This window comes from Spea bombifrons, chromosome 1 (assembly GCF_027358695.1).
Source record: "Spea bombifrons isolate aSpeBom1 chromosome 1, aSpeBom1.2.pri, whole genome shotgun sequence".
Classification (NCBI taxonomy): Eukaryota; Metazoa; Chordata; class Amphibia; order Anura; family Pelobatidae; genus Spea; species Spea bombifrons.
Genome location: NC_071087.1, coordinates 154,008,570 through 154,024,973, shown reverse-complemented (window position 1 = coordinate 154,024,973; position 16,404 = coordinate 154,008,570). Strand labels below are relative to the sequence as shown.

Sequence of the window (16,404 nt, the reverse complement as noted above, 5' to 3'; positions counted from 1 at the left end):
GTTTCTTTTTAAATGTGTAGTGCTGAAAAGAACCTGCACTAAATAATAATAATAATAATGCAACAATAGTGTAATGTGCGTTGCAGTTTGTCTCCTCTAATGTTTCTGTTCCGGAACCATAAATATACCGTCCTATTGCATCTGCTGAATTCGTAGATAATTTATTAAATTATGTAAAATGACTACTCTTGTCGTCTGTGCTCATTTCTGCTAAAGCATCTCCAAAATATTGCAATAATGCATCTGCACCTATATCACTGCCTGAAAAATCTCATTTAAAGGAAGAAATCCGGTTCTCTGGTTATCTTCTGTCTACTGATGGTGCGAAGGATCAGATCGGAAGACTCAGCGGCCTAATCGTATTAACAAAGGGTCTACAAATACAGACCGGGACGCACTTGCTCCCCTACCTCATTCTGATACAAAACTCTGTTCTTTGTAATTTTGGGTGATTTTATTTTTTATGACAAAATTGGATTTTTTTCCAACCTTTTTTTTCCCCTGTACGACTGTTTATAAAGCATAACTCGGTCGTCACGGTTCTAAAGGCATCTTCGGTTTTTCAGCAGCTCGGTTTCTAACAACGAAACAAACTAGGAATCTCTCCGGTGGCTTCACGTTGACGATCTTTCCACGTGTTTGGCTAACGCTGTCTGGAAAACGGCTACGCCAAAGTCCACGTCTTCCTTTGTGATACACATCGGTGGCTTGACACGGAATGTCTAACAACACAAAAGGAAAAACAATCAAATGTTTTTTCACAAATTAAGCACTTGAACAAATGGTTTTAGGAAACACGATTAGCATTCTGTTTACTAAGCTAGAAATGTATATTTAGGTTGCTGATTTGGTCCCCGACCAGAAGGTGCACATCGTCTATGTTGACCACTTTGCACCAAAATCCCTTTCTTTTTACCTAACCCCTAATTAAACAAGATGGGGAGGGCACTACTTTAGTGGGCAGGGAGATAGATGAAGTAAATGTCCGATAGCGAAATGATTAAGTTATCTGAATGAACAAATATGAATGACCGTGTATGTAGGAGAATGATGTAGGTGTAAGATGTGTGATAGAATGAGTGTTTTAATCACTGATCGTATCTCACGGGGTCATGAAGATACTTCCGTACCTGACTGTATAGTCCGCCCTTTCCGAGGAGAACCCCCATATCTCTGCAGTCTTCCCAGATGAGGTTCATTTCTTCTGCAGGGAGAGGCTGAAGGGTTTTCTAAATTAAATGTACAAAGAACAAGTGTCCGTTAGTAAAATATTGGGGAACTGAAGGAACGTTCCTTGCATTGCCTAATATAAAGAGCCTGACGTTTACACCAATAGACCAAACACAAGGTTACGTGACCCTGCAATCAGTGAAAGAAAACTCGTGTGTGTGAGCATGGATGTGTATCTGTTCATGTATAATCATTGTCATTTGGGCTGGAAAACATGAATATTGTACATATACAAACACGGAATGGAGTCAGAGCCATCTTTTGAAAACATAAATATGATTTGTTTCATATTGGGAACAAAATCCCATCTGCACCATTAAGTGATGCACAGTTTATAAGACTCTATACATGTATAAAAAGACCTATCTTGGAAAAAAGCAATATGTAGTTTGGGTGGTTACACTAAAAATGAAAAAAAAAAAGTGGAATCATGGTTGAACATGCATATGGTAAAAATGCAACAACAAAAAAAGTTCTAGGGAATGCTATAACCTTTGTAAAGAAGGGGTTAAACTGCCAGAATAACCCACAAGTCATCGTTGGCAGGATCGCAACTGAGAACCTATAGCCCAAATCATGTTATTTCTCAATATCTCAAACCTTATCCTATACGTGAGGCGATTGGTGTCTTCTGAACAGAGAAGTAGAATGTTATGCATTATTCCCTCCTTACCTTATCCTTCACCATTTCTATTCCAATCATGAGTCCCTTGCCACGAACATCTCCAACGATTTCGAACCTATCCCTAAGTTTTTCCAGCTGTTTGAGGAAATAGGTTCCGACAACCTCGCAGTTATTTTGTAAGCCATCTTCTTCAATGACCTGAATGGAAAAATAGGTTTAAAAAAATAAACTTTTTTGTAAAAATATGAAATAATGTGGTTTTATGAGTCCCACCACTTGAACGCTTGTCTATCTGAAAATGAGTGGGCTACAGGCACATATTCTTGGTGTCCTTGGTGGACAAAATGTCAGTTTTGAGGATTGAAGAAAGGAATTTCCACAATTAGATTAAACGATAGAATTTACGGTCCGGATAGGCCATGCTTAAAGGTAGTTTAAGAAAAGAGGCTGCCAGACTTTAGGCAACGTTGTATCCCACCAGACCTGGTTGAGTGAGGGGTCTAGTTCTAGTCTTAGTGAATCAGTTCCATGGCGTTGAGTGATAGTCGATTACATTTTCTCCTGAGACTGTGTTGATTACTCTTGAGTTTTGCTTGAGGAAGCTGCCCAGCATGGACCTCTTCTTTTTTTTGTATAGAAACATTTATTACTCACTCTTTGTAAGCTAAGCCAAGCTAGCAATTACCCATAGCATCCTTTCCGGTGTGATAGTCGATTTGGCTCATGCTCCATTAAACTATTCCCAAAATGTATGTGTTTCACCTTTTTCTGTGGAGTGTCGGGGGAGGGGGAGGGGGGGGCTCACATGATCTTTGGTATGTATCAGGAGATATTCATCTAATTATTGGCTGGAATTCTATTTAGACATTTTATAGACCATGTCTATTGGTATGCACCGTATCCTTACGTCGAGTACGGCTGAGCCCACGGTGGAAGCGATGGGATTCCCTCCAAACGTGTTGAAGTGCTGGGACTCGGCAAATGATTTTGCAATTTCTGAAAGCGGGAAGGAAAACAGTTCAGTAACATCCGGCAATCGCTGTAACTGTGTCGGAGACATTCAGATTAAACGTCGACAAAGGCCGCCTGATCCTTGTCCCTACAATAGGGAATATAACTTAATGGGGAGGAATAATCATGTAGGTCTTCTAAAAGGTGATCCTACGGTAAAAACAAAAAGACGCATGGTCTCCGAGGGAGACGCATCAAGGGTGGTAGATAACTATAACAGTCTCCCAGCAGAGGTGGTAGAGACGAATAGAGTGAGGGAATTTAAACATGCATGGGATAAAACTATCCTGAATCTAAGACAAGATTTTTTGATGGAAGTCTTCTTGTTTTACCGATACATTTACTTGGCAGCCATATAGTTTAATATACATTTATAAGTTATTGATTTCAAGTCTTTGGTTTAGTATCCATGCCTGCTACCCTTTTAAAGTGTGAGTGCCACATATCTGTGGTTTTGTAAATATTGAACACATTTGTAATGGAAAAACTTGTTTCACTTCCATGGAATACCAACAGAGGTCACTCGATGTCTAGAAAATAAAATGAATACGTATGTTAGGCACATTTTCTTACTTACCTGGAGTTGTAACTACTGCTCCCATTGGAAAACCGTTGCCAATTCCTTTTGCCATTGTTACGATATCTGGCATGACGTCATGTGTCTGAAATCCCCAAAAATGACTTCCCGTTCTCCCAAAACCAGTTTGAACCTAGAAATACAACCGTGATGGTTTTTATGTCTTCTGTGATCTGTCACTTACATTATTACATTATTACCATAGCCATCTGCTTGGGCTTTTGGGTCATCACAATTTTATGCGTATAAAGCCAGATTAAAGAAAAAGGTCAGAAAGCATTCTGGAACTTCGCATAGTTATACAAATTTCATCCATAATATCAAAATGTGACTGTACGGCCTCAGCCTAGTCACCCGGCCATGTTGTAACTTGGCAGATAAGATTACAATTACATCCATTAACCAAAAGACAGTACTGAAAACTCGAGTTAAGAAAGGAACTTTTCACCTAATCCCTTTATACACTCTGCGAACAACCAACATACTACACACAGCACTCACTTCATCTGCAATGCATAATCCTCCTCTCTCTCGGATGAGCTCATATGCTTCTTTTAAATAGCCTTTGGGGTATTGAACAGCTCCTCCAACACCCTAAAAAGAGAATAGATCATTACTAAAGAGACAATTTATAGACTCATAGCATTTTTTAGTTTAACTAAATAAATTCCTGACATCATATACAGGTTCTAAGCCCACGGGGTCTTTTCAGTGACTGATGATACAACAATATAAAGAATTGGATGGCACATAAGAGCCGTTTGGTCCATCTGCTGTAGGACATCAAACCTTAGTTGGTTCTTGTCTTGAAGCCCGGACTAGGGATCACTTGGTGGCCCTGGCATTTTAAGGCAAGTGGCTGCCAAATGATGTACATGGAACCATAGGCTAGATACATGGGGACCCGATGGAGTGGCGATATCGGTAAGTATGTGGCCCTAACAGCCACTGTCCATATGGTCAGTCCAGGCCCGCTTGGAACTGTCAAATTTTCATGATAGCTGTATGAGTGCTTACCTTCCTTCTCTGTATTAATCATTACCATGAGAAAGAAGATGATCAATACCAAAACCAGCTTATGACATCCATACAATAAAAGAAGGCAAACTGTCTATTTACCATATGCCTCCCAAAGGCTCCAATGACTTTCACAAGCCTTGTCAAGGACATTGGTGTCCTGCATCTGCCTATCCCCCACTTGCTTGAATTTTCACAAATAAAGACACCGATATTTCTCTTCTCAAAAACATAGAGCCCCCTGGGCCGCACAGGCAATAAGACCCTGGGCCCTTTAAAAGAGGGTTATGGCTTTTAATTTTACCTGGATTGGTTCGGCAATAAAAGCTGCTACTTTCTTAGGTGTGCTGGTACTCAGGGTTTCCTTTAGTTGGTTGATGTATTTGTCTTTAGCTTCACAGAAACCTGGAGAAAAACACATTCAATTATGTAACTTATTAAACATAAGCTTATAAAAAGTTACTAGCAAATATTTGCCTTCCTATTCTCTAAGGGCAGAGACTGAACAGCAAGTTATTATAGAAACTTATACGGAGACTTATGTGTTGATCCATTAAACCAGTTTAAACATACGGGAATATTGGAGCCAGATTTTATAATTTAAAGGGATGATGGGTATTTTTTGATCAGATAGAACCTGGCAACCGTACCCCTACCAAGTGTCCTATACTACCCACCCAGATCATCTATATTGGCCATAAGTCCTCAATGCGCTTTTCTGTTCACTTAACTATTAGGTTTATTGATAAGAACACTGATAGACTGAATATGAGGCCTGTGGACCTTTTTTACAGTGACCTTTCCAAAACTCCTCATTACGGGGCCAGTAGGATGAGAATTTCTGAGATGAAGCGTTTGAAGAGATCACACAGGGCTGGATAATATCTCATTCATACACCTATATGTCCCGAGAGTTACATAATCACAAAGTTTATTAGGTTGAAAAAAAGACACATAGTCCATCAACCATTCCACAAACCCATATTAGCTGATCCAGAAGAAGGCAAAAAACCCACTGAGACAGGGACGTCAACTCAAAGGGAAAAAACACCTTGGATCAACATAACTTTATCTACTTTTACTGATGATAACCCTGAATCCGTTTCGTATCTAGAAAAACATCCAAATGTTTTTTGAATATATTGATCAAATTGGCCAAAAAGACTTCAGATGGCAGTCTATTCCAGAATTTAACCTCCATAACAGTAAAGAATCCTTCTCCATTTCTTTAAGATGAAAGCTCCTTTCTTCCCATCGTAAGGGATATCCACGTGTTATCTTGAATGTGGGATTTATAAAGAAGTCTCCAAAAAGATATTTTTATTGACTTAGAACATGCTTGAAAAGGCTTATTATATACCCACAAAGCATCTTGCTTGCCCTAGCAACATCTTCCTGAGACCTAAATCCTTTTGCCATAGAGGATTTACCCAACACACAACCATTTAGAGTTTAATTAGCATTTTTTTTTACCCAAGTGCATAACTTTACATTTATGTATATTAAAATACATCCGCCAATGAACTCCCCATTCTTCAGTTTTGCCAAAATCCTATTGCAGGGAAATGACACCCCGCTCAGACTTTATTACCTCACATACTATTGTGTCATCTGCAAAAACTGAGACATTGCTTCCAGTACCTCCGTCCAAATCATTGGTAAATAGCTTAAAAAGAATCGGCCCAAGGACAGAACCCTGAGGCACCCCAGCTGGAAATCATGCCGTTTAGAATCACCCTCTGTAATTTATCTTTCAAGCAGCTCCCTATCCAAGTACAAATGTTTTTGAGCGATAAGTTACGTCATTGAAATAGGGGTTTAATTCTTCTAAAAGGAAACTTGTGCCTTATACTCATGCATACTTCTGCCCATGGGTCCTGTATGGTGTCTGAATTCCTAACCGATAAAGTAGGACCAAAAAAGAATGTACTGTATGTGAGTAACTTTACGTTTTCTGACAGAGAAACAGAAAAGCAGCGTTACCAAATGGACCTTTCAGAAAATGGCGCCAATAAAAGGCTGTGAGAAGCATGCATACATGCCAGTATGAGATATATGTACACGTTAGGACCATATGTAGCACCTAGTGACTATTGTACAAGTTCTTAATAGCAATCAGTGTCAGAGGAACATGTGTCACGATCGATGTGATTTTTTTTTATTCTAAAATTTAGATTTTATGGGGGTTTAGTGTTAGGTTAGTGGTTAGTATCGGAAATTCTAGGATGCTTTATAGGGGTTTAGTGTTACATAGACTAAGAATTTTTAGAGAATAGACTGTTAGTCTTATAGTGTGTGGGATAAGGTAAACATAGGCATGTGTGGTGCTTAGTGGGTAGGGAGAAAATTATAAAAAAAATATTAAAGTATAAATGTACAAAAATGTTTAATTTAATCTTTAGTTATATTTTTTATATACTAAATGATATGTTATAGATATAGTCATGAAGGGTTAACATACTACGGTGCAATCACTCCTTTGTGGAATAACATCTTTACCTCCTGAGCTGATTTCAGCTGTGTGGCAATTATTTCTGACTGCATTGATCACTCTCACCCAAGGTGTGAACATCAATACACCCTGAGATAGACCTGTCAGCGCTGCGCATCATGGACAGAAACATGTCTGCTGAGATCCAAGCCCGGTCTGTCTGCCACCGTGTGTGAATCTGAGGTTTGTCACAGTCAGCAATAACAATCCTGAAACATCCTGCCTGTCAAAGGATACACTGTGTGTGTGTGTATATATATATATATACCGTATTGGCTCGGATGTAGGCCGCCCCCGTATATAGGCCGCACCCTAAAAGTTTGGTGCTTTTTAAAGAAAAAGTTTTTTTCTTTAAAAAAGCACCAAAAGACATGCTGCCACTCTGTCCTCCCCCCCCCCTCGAGATACGCTGCCACTCTGTCCTCCCCCTCCGAGATATGCTGCCACTCTGTCCTCTGCCCCCCCCCGCGATATGCTGCCACTCTGTCCTCCCCCCCAACTTACCAGAGTAGACTCCCGGGTGTCTTACGGGGCCGGAGAGGGACATCTATGCACATCGTGTATACAACTCCCGGTGCCGGCACTCAGCGGAAGTACCGGCACCGGAAGTTGTATACGCGTATTGCGTAGATGTCTTCCGCCAGCCCTGCAAGACACCCGGGAGTCTGCCCTGGTAAGTCGGGGGGGTTAAAATGCATCGTGTGGACATTCACCGGCAACGGCGCATCGCCGCTGCCGGTGAACGTCCGTGCGATGCGCTTAGACAACCTCCCGTGCCGGTACCCCCCCGTGGAAAGTGCCGGCAGGGGAGGCTGTCTGAGCATATCAGACAGTAGGATGCAGGTCCCCTGCACCGCTGCGGGGGATCTGTATCCTAACCCCGCTGCCTGCCCGGCGCCCGGGACTGCATGTCCCGGGCATCGGGCGCTAGACCCCGAATATAGGCCGCACCCCCACTTTAAAGTCTTAAAGTGGGGGAAAAAAGTGCGGCCTATATTCGGGCCAATACGGTATATATGTGCGCAGGGCAAGGATGGAGGGAGGGGGAACGACACAGGATCAGGTTCATGCCTCTCCGAAAAGGAGGGGGTGGGAAGAAGTGGCATTTATCCCATCCCATTGAGCGTGTGGTTGGGTGGTGTAAACTAGGGATCTATATACTCCCAGGGCAAATGTTATTACCACTTGCTCCACCACATATGGGGTGGGAAAAACATTTATTCAACTCACATACTCTCACCTGAAACTTGCAAAATGTAACGCTGGAAATCCTCACAAGCACTTGTGAACAACTCTACCCAAGACGTCCAAACCACGTTCCCCACAAGTGTCTGTGTTACCTTTGATGTGTATGTGTCTAAAATGTGGTCTTATCACCATAGCAACCAACAGAATGTGCCAGCTAATTGGGACATTCAGTAGTTTTCTTTCAGACTGCCAGAATGGGTTTTTTTTTTATAACTCTCAACAGATTCAATCATTGTGGATTTGTAAAAAAATCAGTCTGCATAATATATGTGCAGAATACCTCCAAAATAAGTGGCCAAAGTTCAAAGCATGAGGCTTTTTAAAAATGTATATTTATGATAGTTAGGATCTTACCCATCTCATTTTCTAGAGTGTATTCTTTACCGTGCTATTAAGAATTATAGACTTACCAGGAGAACAACTGCATTTCCTTATGGTCTGCACCGGGGAATCTTTACAATGGCTTCCTCCCCATATACCACGAAAAACATCAGGACACATTGTCTAGAAGGCAACCACAGAGACAGAACTGATAAAGACTCCAAGAACGGCAGGGATACATATGAAAACAAACACCAATAGTATCATTCAATGCCATTTTCATTCTTCTTTCGTTCAGAGTTTAGCATAAATTAAGAAATGATGCCCAACGCAAAACGTAATTTCCATTATTACCGCGTGGCAGCCAAAGCCATTGGGGAATGCTCCTTTATAAGCCGATAACGACGTCACTCCAAGAGTGTATGGACTTGCACCGTGATAACCGGTTCTGCAAAAAGAGAGCAGATATTAATTGCTACAAATTCTGTGTAAAGTAAGCTACATCGATAGGAGGAACGGGGCAGAGGAACTATTGGGTCAAAGAGAGGAGGGAAATGGATGGGTTGGGAGCAAGGGAACGAACCAAGGGAAGAAGAGGAAAGAGAATGGGCCAAGGTTTTATAAAGTTCTAAAGATATCTCCTAATCTTGAGAAAAAATCAAATCTGTTAAAATATGGGAGAATCACTTAATTTTTATGTTGAAGAGATTTACAAATTAAAAAACAGTCTTGAGCGCAACGAACGAAAATGGCAAAAGCTCAGGCAAGATGACTGAATTCTGACAGCCGCCATGTTACCTTGTGGATCAGCGCCGGTGAAGCTCTACTATTAAAAGTGCTGTTCGATGCCTTGTAAAAGTCATTGTGAAGTTTGACTGGGAATTTTTCCATGTGTTTACCTGAGGCCAATTATATCAAAATTGCCAGTGTGTATTCTCGCCATCATCAATGCCAGATCATTTGCTTCCGAGCCACTGTTGGTCAAGTAGAGCACCTAAAAAATATTCCAAGGTTACAGCTTTATTTGTTGCAGCCACGGCTGTCCCTATACACTCTCTCTAAATGATATTTATAATGCATCTCTGCTTTAAAAGATTACTAAGGATGGCAGCTGTTCTGTACAGAATTCCTAAGCACAGGTCTGTTATTTTTCTCCATTTTGTGCTATGGTGTCCAGCGATACCACAAATATAGGCATGTTAGGGGGGTGGGGTAATTATAAAGAGCCACTTTAATGGCAAGAGTAGAATACAAATGTAGATACAATAAAGCTTCTGGCATACTTACTCTATAAGTATTCTAGATGACAGTTGCCACCCTTGCCAAACCTTGATGGGTCAAAGATTTACCGAGCTCTAGGACCTGGATCTGAGTGTCTGCCAAGACATACTTCTACGAAGTCTGATCCACCATGGAAACTTAACGGCAATGCATATCATTTTCTAGCGAGATGCTTTAAGAGACTACGGCGAGACAAGATATGGCGGACTCCAGAACATAATGAACATTTATAATAACCTTAAGGTTCCCAGGGAGAAGACTGGTCAGCTTCTCTGCATATTCATGGATTGGGGGGTGTAGGTAGATGTTGGTTGTGTGCCAGAGACGCCCAAGCTGTTTCTGAGCTGCTTCTGTGACCTTCCTATAAAACAATTTGATTTACAGAAATAACAGGTAAGGAGGGTCCTGCTCAAACCAGCTTACAATCCTTCTCAGGTTTAGTGTTAATTATGGAAAACATGATTAGGAAAACTACTTGTAGTGACATCATAAAATACTTACGGGTGGCAATGACCGACACTGACGGTAACGATTCCTGCGAAGAGGTCGAGGTAGCGACGGCCATCGGAGTCAAACACCCATTGCATGTGACCTTGATGTAAGAGGATGGGCTTCTTATAATACGTGACTAATGCCGGAGACAGTAAATTTTTCCGTATATCTAGAACGCGTTCATATGGAAGTGACTGGGAATATACAAAAATAAAACAATGTCTTAAGATGTAATTTATACGTAAATCCTTCTTTACATGTTATAATAACGACAATGGTGAACACCCATTCACACGTACTTTCACTGCAGATGGCGTTGAGGCCTATCAAACAAGCGTAGTTTATGACTTCGGCAAGATAGGACATGGATTTATTTTGTCAGCCATTGGTATTTTGAGAGTTTCCATTATAAGTGCCGATTTTGGAAAGCCATTGAGTTTACTATCTTACCTGATACTCTTGTGGCTTAAAATCACAGGGAGGCATTTGTGGAATCCCATCGCTTGACAGTTTCCTGCAAGAAACTAAGAGACATCTCAGCGTCAATGTGCGTCTTATAAGAATATCTGTTACAAACAAAAGAATGTACAAGGTGCAACAAGGTGGCTTCTCTGAGTCTAGAAAACCCTTTGCCTGGGAACATCAAGGCCCTAGATACCTGGAGCCATCCCGATTAAGGATGCGGGAAGCGATCCCACTGACACCGGTGGTCGTTCCCGCTCAGGTTGCGTGCGGGGCTAGTCCCACATGCAGGAAAACTCCATGGGTGGTGGGGAAGAGGGCGAGGAGTGGCTCCCGCCATCCAGAGTCTCTCCATGGTGTCCCGGAGAAGAAGAGCTTCACCCAGAGCCTCCAGGCAAAACCCAGAGAATGCCCATGTATGCCCTTTACACATCTAAAGTCTAAGCATCTTTCTAAATATCCAGGCAAAGACAGGAACTCCGGCCCTCTACTTGCTCTGTGTAACGTCTAGTGCTAAATATACTGCTGGTTAAATATTAAATATACCGGTAATAGGCTTATGTGTAAAACATGATTCTGGTGCAGAGTTGAAAAGTAGTATTTTGGATATCGGTGGAATGTACCGGTGGATAAGTCCATTCCATGTGTTACTATCGTGCGAAAAACATTTTTTTTTACTTTGCCCCAGATTGAGTAGACAACCCACAAGGTCTCAAACATACAACCATCGGGATAAAGAAAGTTCACTAACGTTGAATAATAGTATGGGAGTTGCACCAGATTCAGGAACGTGGCTGATATATCCGTAGCGTAGAATACGCTTATCTTAGGAGTCTTGTTTTCTTTTAACCCTGAAGTAAAAGGTCGATGTCCTCGCACAATATGTTATCTATTAACATGTCCTTCAAAATTACAACTATGCTACAAAATGCCTGGTGTTTCCTGACAAATGCATTCTTAGTAAATGTTTTTTGCAATTCTCAGAAATAGCTAAACTTTCCTGGTTATGACTAGTAATATTTCCATAATATAGATTTATTTTATTGTGAGTGCTCGGCTGGTTACTGAAGCAATGTGTTTGTGGCTGCCTTCTCCTGTACTATAGGAGTAATGGGATAATATATAAGTAATGGGATACTATAGGAGTAATGGGATACTATATGAGTAATGGGATACTATAGGAGTAATGGTATAATATATGAGTAATGGGATACTATAGGAGTAATGGTATAATATATGAGTAATGGGATACTATAGGAGTAATGGGATACTATAGGAGTAATGGTATGCTATAGGGGTAATGATATGCTATAGAAGTAATGGTATACTATAAAAGTGATGTTGTGCTGCAGGAGTAATGGTACACTATAGGATTAATGGTACACTATAGGATTAATGGTACACTATAGGAGTAACGGTACACTATAGGAGTAATGGTATACTATAGGAGTAGCGGTATGCTATAGGAGTAATGGTATGCTATAAGAATAATGTATGCTATAGAAGTAATGGTTATACTATAGGAGGAATAGTATACTATAGGAGGAATATTATACTATAGGAGTAATGGTACGCTATAGGGGTAATGATATGAAATCATCAGCTAGAATTTTAGACAATAAACAACTAAAAATATGTATTCATTATAGTCCTATACTCCTTTGACACAGAGAGACAGGAGTGTTAAGAAGTATGAATGGCTAACCTGCCTCTCCATCCCACATTCACCCCCCTCTAACTTAACTTAGAATGTCCTATTAACCCCTTAAGTACAGTAAGTATTTGTTTATCACCTTAACCCTAATTTCTCACTACATATTGTTTTTTTTTTGTTTTACCCTGTACAATACATTTCTGTTTATTGTTTTTATTAAATTATTTATTATTCTTTTATTATTTCTACTTAGGGGTACAGATTTTTTTTCTTAATTTTTTACATTTTTTTTAAACATGTTATTGTGTCAAGTAACATGCTGTTCTCATGGTGGTGAAGCATCAGGTTATGATGTCATACCCTGTCACTCTGGTGGCCCCAGAAGTGAGTGCAGCCGGGGCTCTATCCTAGATCAGACCTAGAGCATGCCAAGGATTGAATGTGTTTTGGATATTTTAATATTAAAAAAAAAACTTTTATGGAATGAGCCTGCAAAGGTTTAGACTATTCCAGATTGCCTGGGATTATATAACAATAAATAATAATTGTTTTTTTGTAAATAAAAATCTCATTTTTTAATATTACTGACATTGTTTCAGTAATAAAGTAAAACAATTAATAAAGCTTTTTACTGAATAATTATATATAAAAGACTTTTGTAAGCGTCAATTATTGCGGGAATACCTACAAACTGCTTCTATTGTAAGAAAAAAAAGTAAATTTTTTTTAAAAGCAGTTTATTTACCTTTGTATGAGTATTCCTAGTGTTTCCACATGCAGTCATTCACTGTTACAGTTGGGACACCTCCAGGATAACCCTGGGGTTATGTGTGTATCGTCTGCCGCTAATCACTGGGCATATAAGGTCATTTTTTTTATAAAATGTGCCTTAAAATAAAAACGGCCATATATTTATACAATACTTTCTATATTAACGTTTTCCAGGTTTGCCAATCTGACCTTGTAGCTTGTTGTATAAATCACTTGTTAATGTATCAATAAAGTTACAAAATAAAAATAGGGCAAAACATCGAGAAGCGGGGATGGTGACTCATAGACAGCACAGCAACTTCTTCAAGCACTTACCTCCAGTGAGCCCACCTGCCTGCTGCCATTTAAATAGCCTATAGGACCCACATGTTAAAGATCTCTTCATGGTGCCGGGAAAACTGATTCCAGATTGCGGAGGGGAATGTGTGAGTGGAGTGAAGCTCCGATGCTTTGAGTTGAGTACACGGCTGGGATTGGGAAGGAGGAGGAGCGCATGGGCAGCTTTCCAGCAAACACGCCTCTCGGTTAGGAAATAAGGAATTATATTATGTAGCACTTGGCATTAATCCTTGCGGCCTCCCGAGACACGCTGTGCATATTTAGGAACCTTTGTAACGTAAGTCAGCGTTAGGGTGACCACAACAGCCATTTTTTTTCAGGACGCGCATACATTTCGCATGCCACTGGCAAGCCGGTGTCAGTAACAGTATGCCCTGCAGTATGTGGAATGTACAACCGAGTAACCGATTCCCTTCTGTGAGCCTATACATTGCACATACTTGGGCTTGGGATATTTTGGTTTTCATTCTCAAAATAAAACAGTCTGCCAGTTACGGTGGGGGTCTCAAGCTACGTCTACGCACACACACTAACTACACAGTAACTACACACACAGTAATAATTGTGACATAGTCATTAAGGGTGAGAAAAGACCATCAAGTTCAACCCTTCTGACTATCCAAAAAAAGACAAAAAACCCCAATAAGGCAATTTTTCCCATTTTGTTACTTTGGGGAACTCCACTTAGGTGACAGCTCTTCTGATCCCCGGCGGTCTTCAAATGCTGCCTACGGCTGACCGCCGGGAAATGACATCATATCCCAGTACCCAGCGTGCACGGTTTAATATACATTTAAAATATAGGACAAAAGAGGCAATATTCCCCAGTAAATCAAAACGTATTTATATCTATGGATGATGGAAGTAGATGGACATAGAAAAGTAGCGATATATGATACGAGTTGAATGCAGCATTTTTTTTACACTTTTGTCCATCTGATTTTGCTAGAAAACCTTTTGGGGCATAGATATGGTTAATGTTTATTTTTAAAGTAGTTCAACTGCTCGTTTTTTGCCTTTTACCTGAATATTCCAGGGATGTCAGTGACCTACAGTGGAAGCAAAGAAATCGATGCGGCTATCTGTTTAGGTTCTTTTTAGGTTCTTCTGGTCGACATTGTGAGGGACAAATTAGAACCTTGAATCCAATGTACAGTCAGCGCAAGAAGAGAGGTTAGTGTAGACTGAAGTCAACATCTCTCTGGTCCTTGTGTGTTATTTCCATATTCAGCTCTGATAGACATAAGGTTTGCTCATAGTAAATGCCTTACTAATTTTCATTAATAGCTGTTAACAGAAAGTCTTCTTAAAGACCTGTACCCCAAACTAAATGATTGGGGAGTCTGCTTCCCCTGGCTTCCATATTGAGAATACAATGGAGACCTCAAAGCCAAAACACCCAGGAATTTTCCCCTTTCCCCGGCACGTCAATGTGTCCACATGTGAAATTAGGCAAGAATTATCACGAGAGCCGGCTATTTGCTTGGTGGGTTCTCTCTAGAGCTATGTACCTGATCTATAGGTGGTCTTATAGTGTCTACGCATTGTTTTATACACAGTCCAAATGACATTGTCTCTTTAACGAGGCTTCTGTCAAACATTGTCTTATCTTCTGGGAAGTATTATATATACCGGTGCCGTGTAATTCACTGACTCAGCAAACTGCTTCTGTGTTCTGTAAAACATTTACTGACCTGTACTTTCCGTGTCGTAACATGAATACTAAGCAAACGTCCGCTGAATAAATAAGAACAATGGACAGTAATACAGAAGAGGATATTTTATTGTTAAAGACGTACAATGCGTGAGGACGTACAATACTTGCGTTTTTTTACTTTGCTGAAGGATAATGTAGGAGACAAATACTTTGCTAAGAAATAATTTAATTCATTTAAACCTCTCATATAATTTATTTAATTATTATTTATTTTTAACCATTTTACATCATATTTTACCCAGTTTCTATGGTGGAAGAGGCAGTAATTTGATTTCAGGCAGGGAAAAAGCTATTTCTAATGCCCAAATAATAATAATACCAGCATGAAGGAATTTGCAGTCCCTTGCTTTATGTTGCTTTGTAGCAAAATGTCCACTCACACATACTTACACATTAATGCTCTCACATACACATTCAATCTCGCACACACTAGCACATCTCAGCTCACGCATACTTACACATACACATCCATGCACACACAAAAACACTTACACATACATGCTCATACACACTTACACATACACATTCATGCTCACACACAAACACTTACACATACACATCCATGCTTGCACACACATACACATGCTCACATAAATTGAGTCATTCATCCATACTCCCTCCCTTACCCTCTCCCTCCTTTCTTCACTCACCCCTTACCTTAACTACGGCATTTCTTCTGGCTGTAAGCAGCCTTGCGTTTAACCATGGGGTCACATAACCGGGGTACATGACCTAGCTACATTCCTCCCTCCCTGGTCTGGTCAAAAATTGTTGACAAAGGGCCATTTTGGCACCCCCCCTGAGGAGCAGCAACCATTCTACTGTGTATTTCGATGAAAAAATGAGTTATACTATCAGGGTGCATACAATAATGGTGGTGTTTCATACCTGGGATCTAGCTCTGCCTCTACCTCAACATGAGGTGCCATGTTGAACTTCCAGTGACCAGTATGAGAGAGAAAGCACCAAATTTAACACACCTGCTCCCCATTCACACCTGAGACCTTGTAACACTAACGAGTCACTTGACAATGGGGGGGGGTGGCTAATTGGGCCCAATTTGGACATTTCCACTTAGGGGTGTACTCACTTTTGTTGCCAAGGTTTAGACATTAATGGCTGTGCGTTGAGTTATACAGGCTGTACACTCACTACTTTACATTGTAGC

At 40.4% G+C, this 16,404-nt stretch overlaps 1 protein-coding gene across 1 annotated transcript; it reads right to left on the bottom strand.

The window, feature by feature from the left end:
- Positions 1-432: 432 nt before the first annotated feature.
- On the bottom strand, positions 433-13,645 carry AGXT2 (alanine--glyoxylate aminotransferase 2). The gene is made up of 14 exons (XM_053448132.1): positions 13,496-13,645; positions 10,744-10,817; positions 10,303-10,487; positions 10,039-10,162; positions 9,420-9,514; positions 8,875-8,968; positions 8,610-8,703; positions 4,765-4,865; positions 3,945-4,037; positions 3,444-3,576; positions 2,763-2,851; positions 1,904-2,053; positions 1,131-1,229; positions 433-722 (listed from the first exon to the last, which is right to left on the bottom strand). Exons 1-14 carry the CDS (start codon positions 13,563-13,565, stop codon positions 615-617), a joined length of 1,509 nt encoding a protein of 502 aa, XP_053304107.1. The 5' UTR covers positions 13,566-13,645; the 3' UTR covers positions 433-614.
- Between the last annotated feature and the right edge of the window lie 2,759 nt (positions 13,646-16,404).

Excerpts from the sequence above, each read along its gene's own strand:
- AGXT2 (XM_053448132.1), bottom strand. The coding sequence starts at position 13,565 with ATGAAGAGATCTTTAACATGTGGGTCCTATAGGCTATTTAAATGGCAG. Across the intron at positions 8,704-8,874 it reads ATGGCTTTGGCTGCCACGCG|ACAATGTGTCCTGATGTTTT; the intron begins GTAATAATGGAA and ends GTTGCCTTCTAG. Across the intron at positions 2,852-3,443 it reads AGCAGTAGTTACAACTCCAG|AAATTGCAAAATCATTTGCC; the intron begins GTAAGTAAGAAA and ends TCCCGCTTTCAG.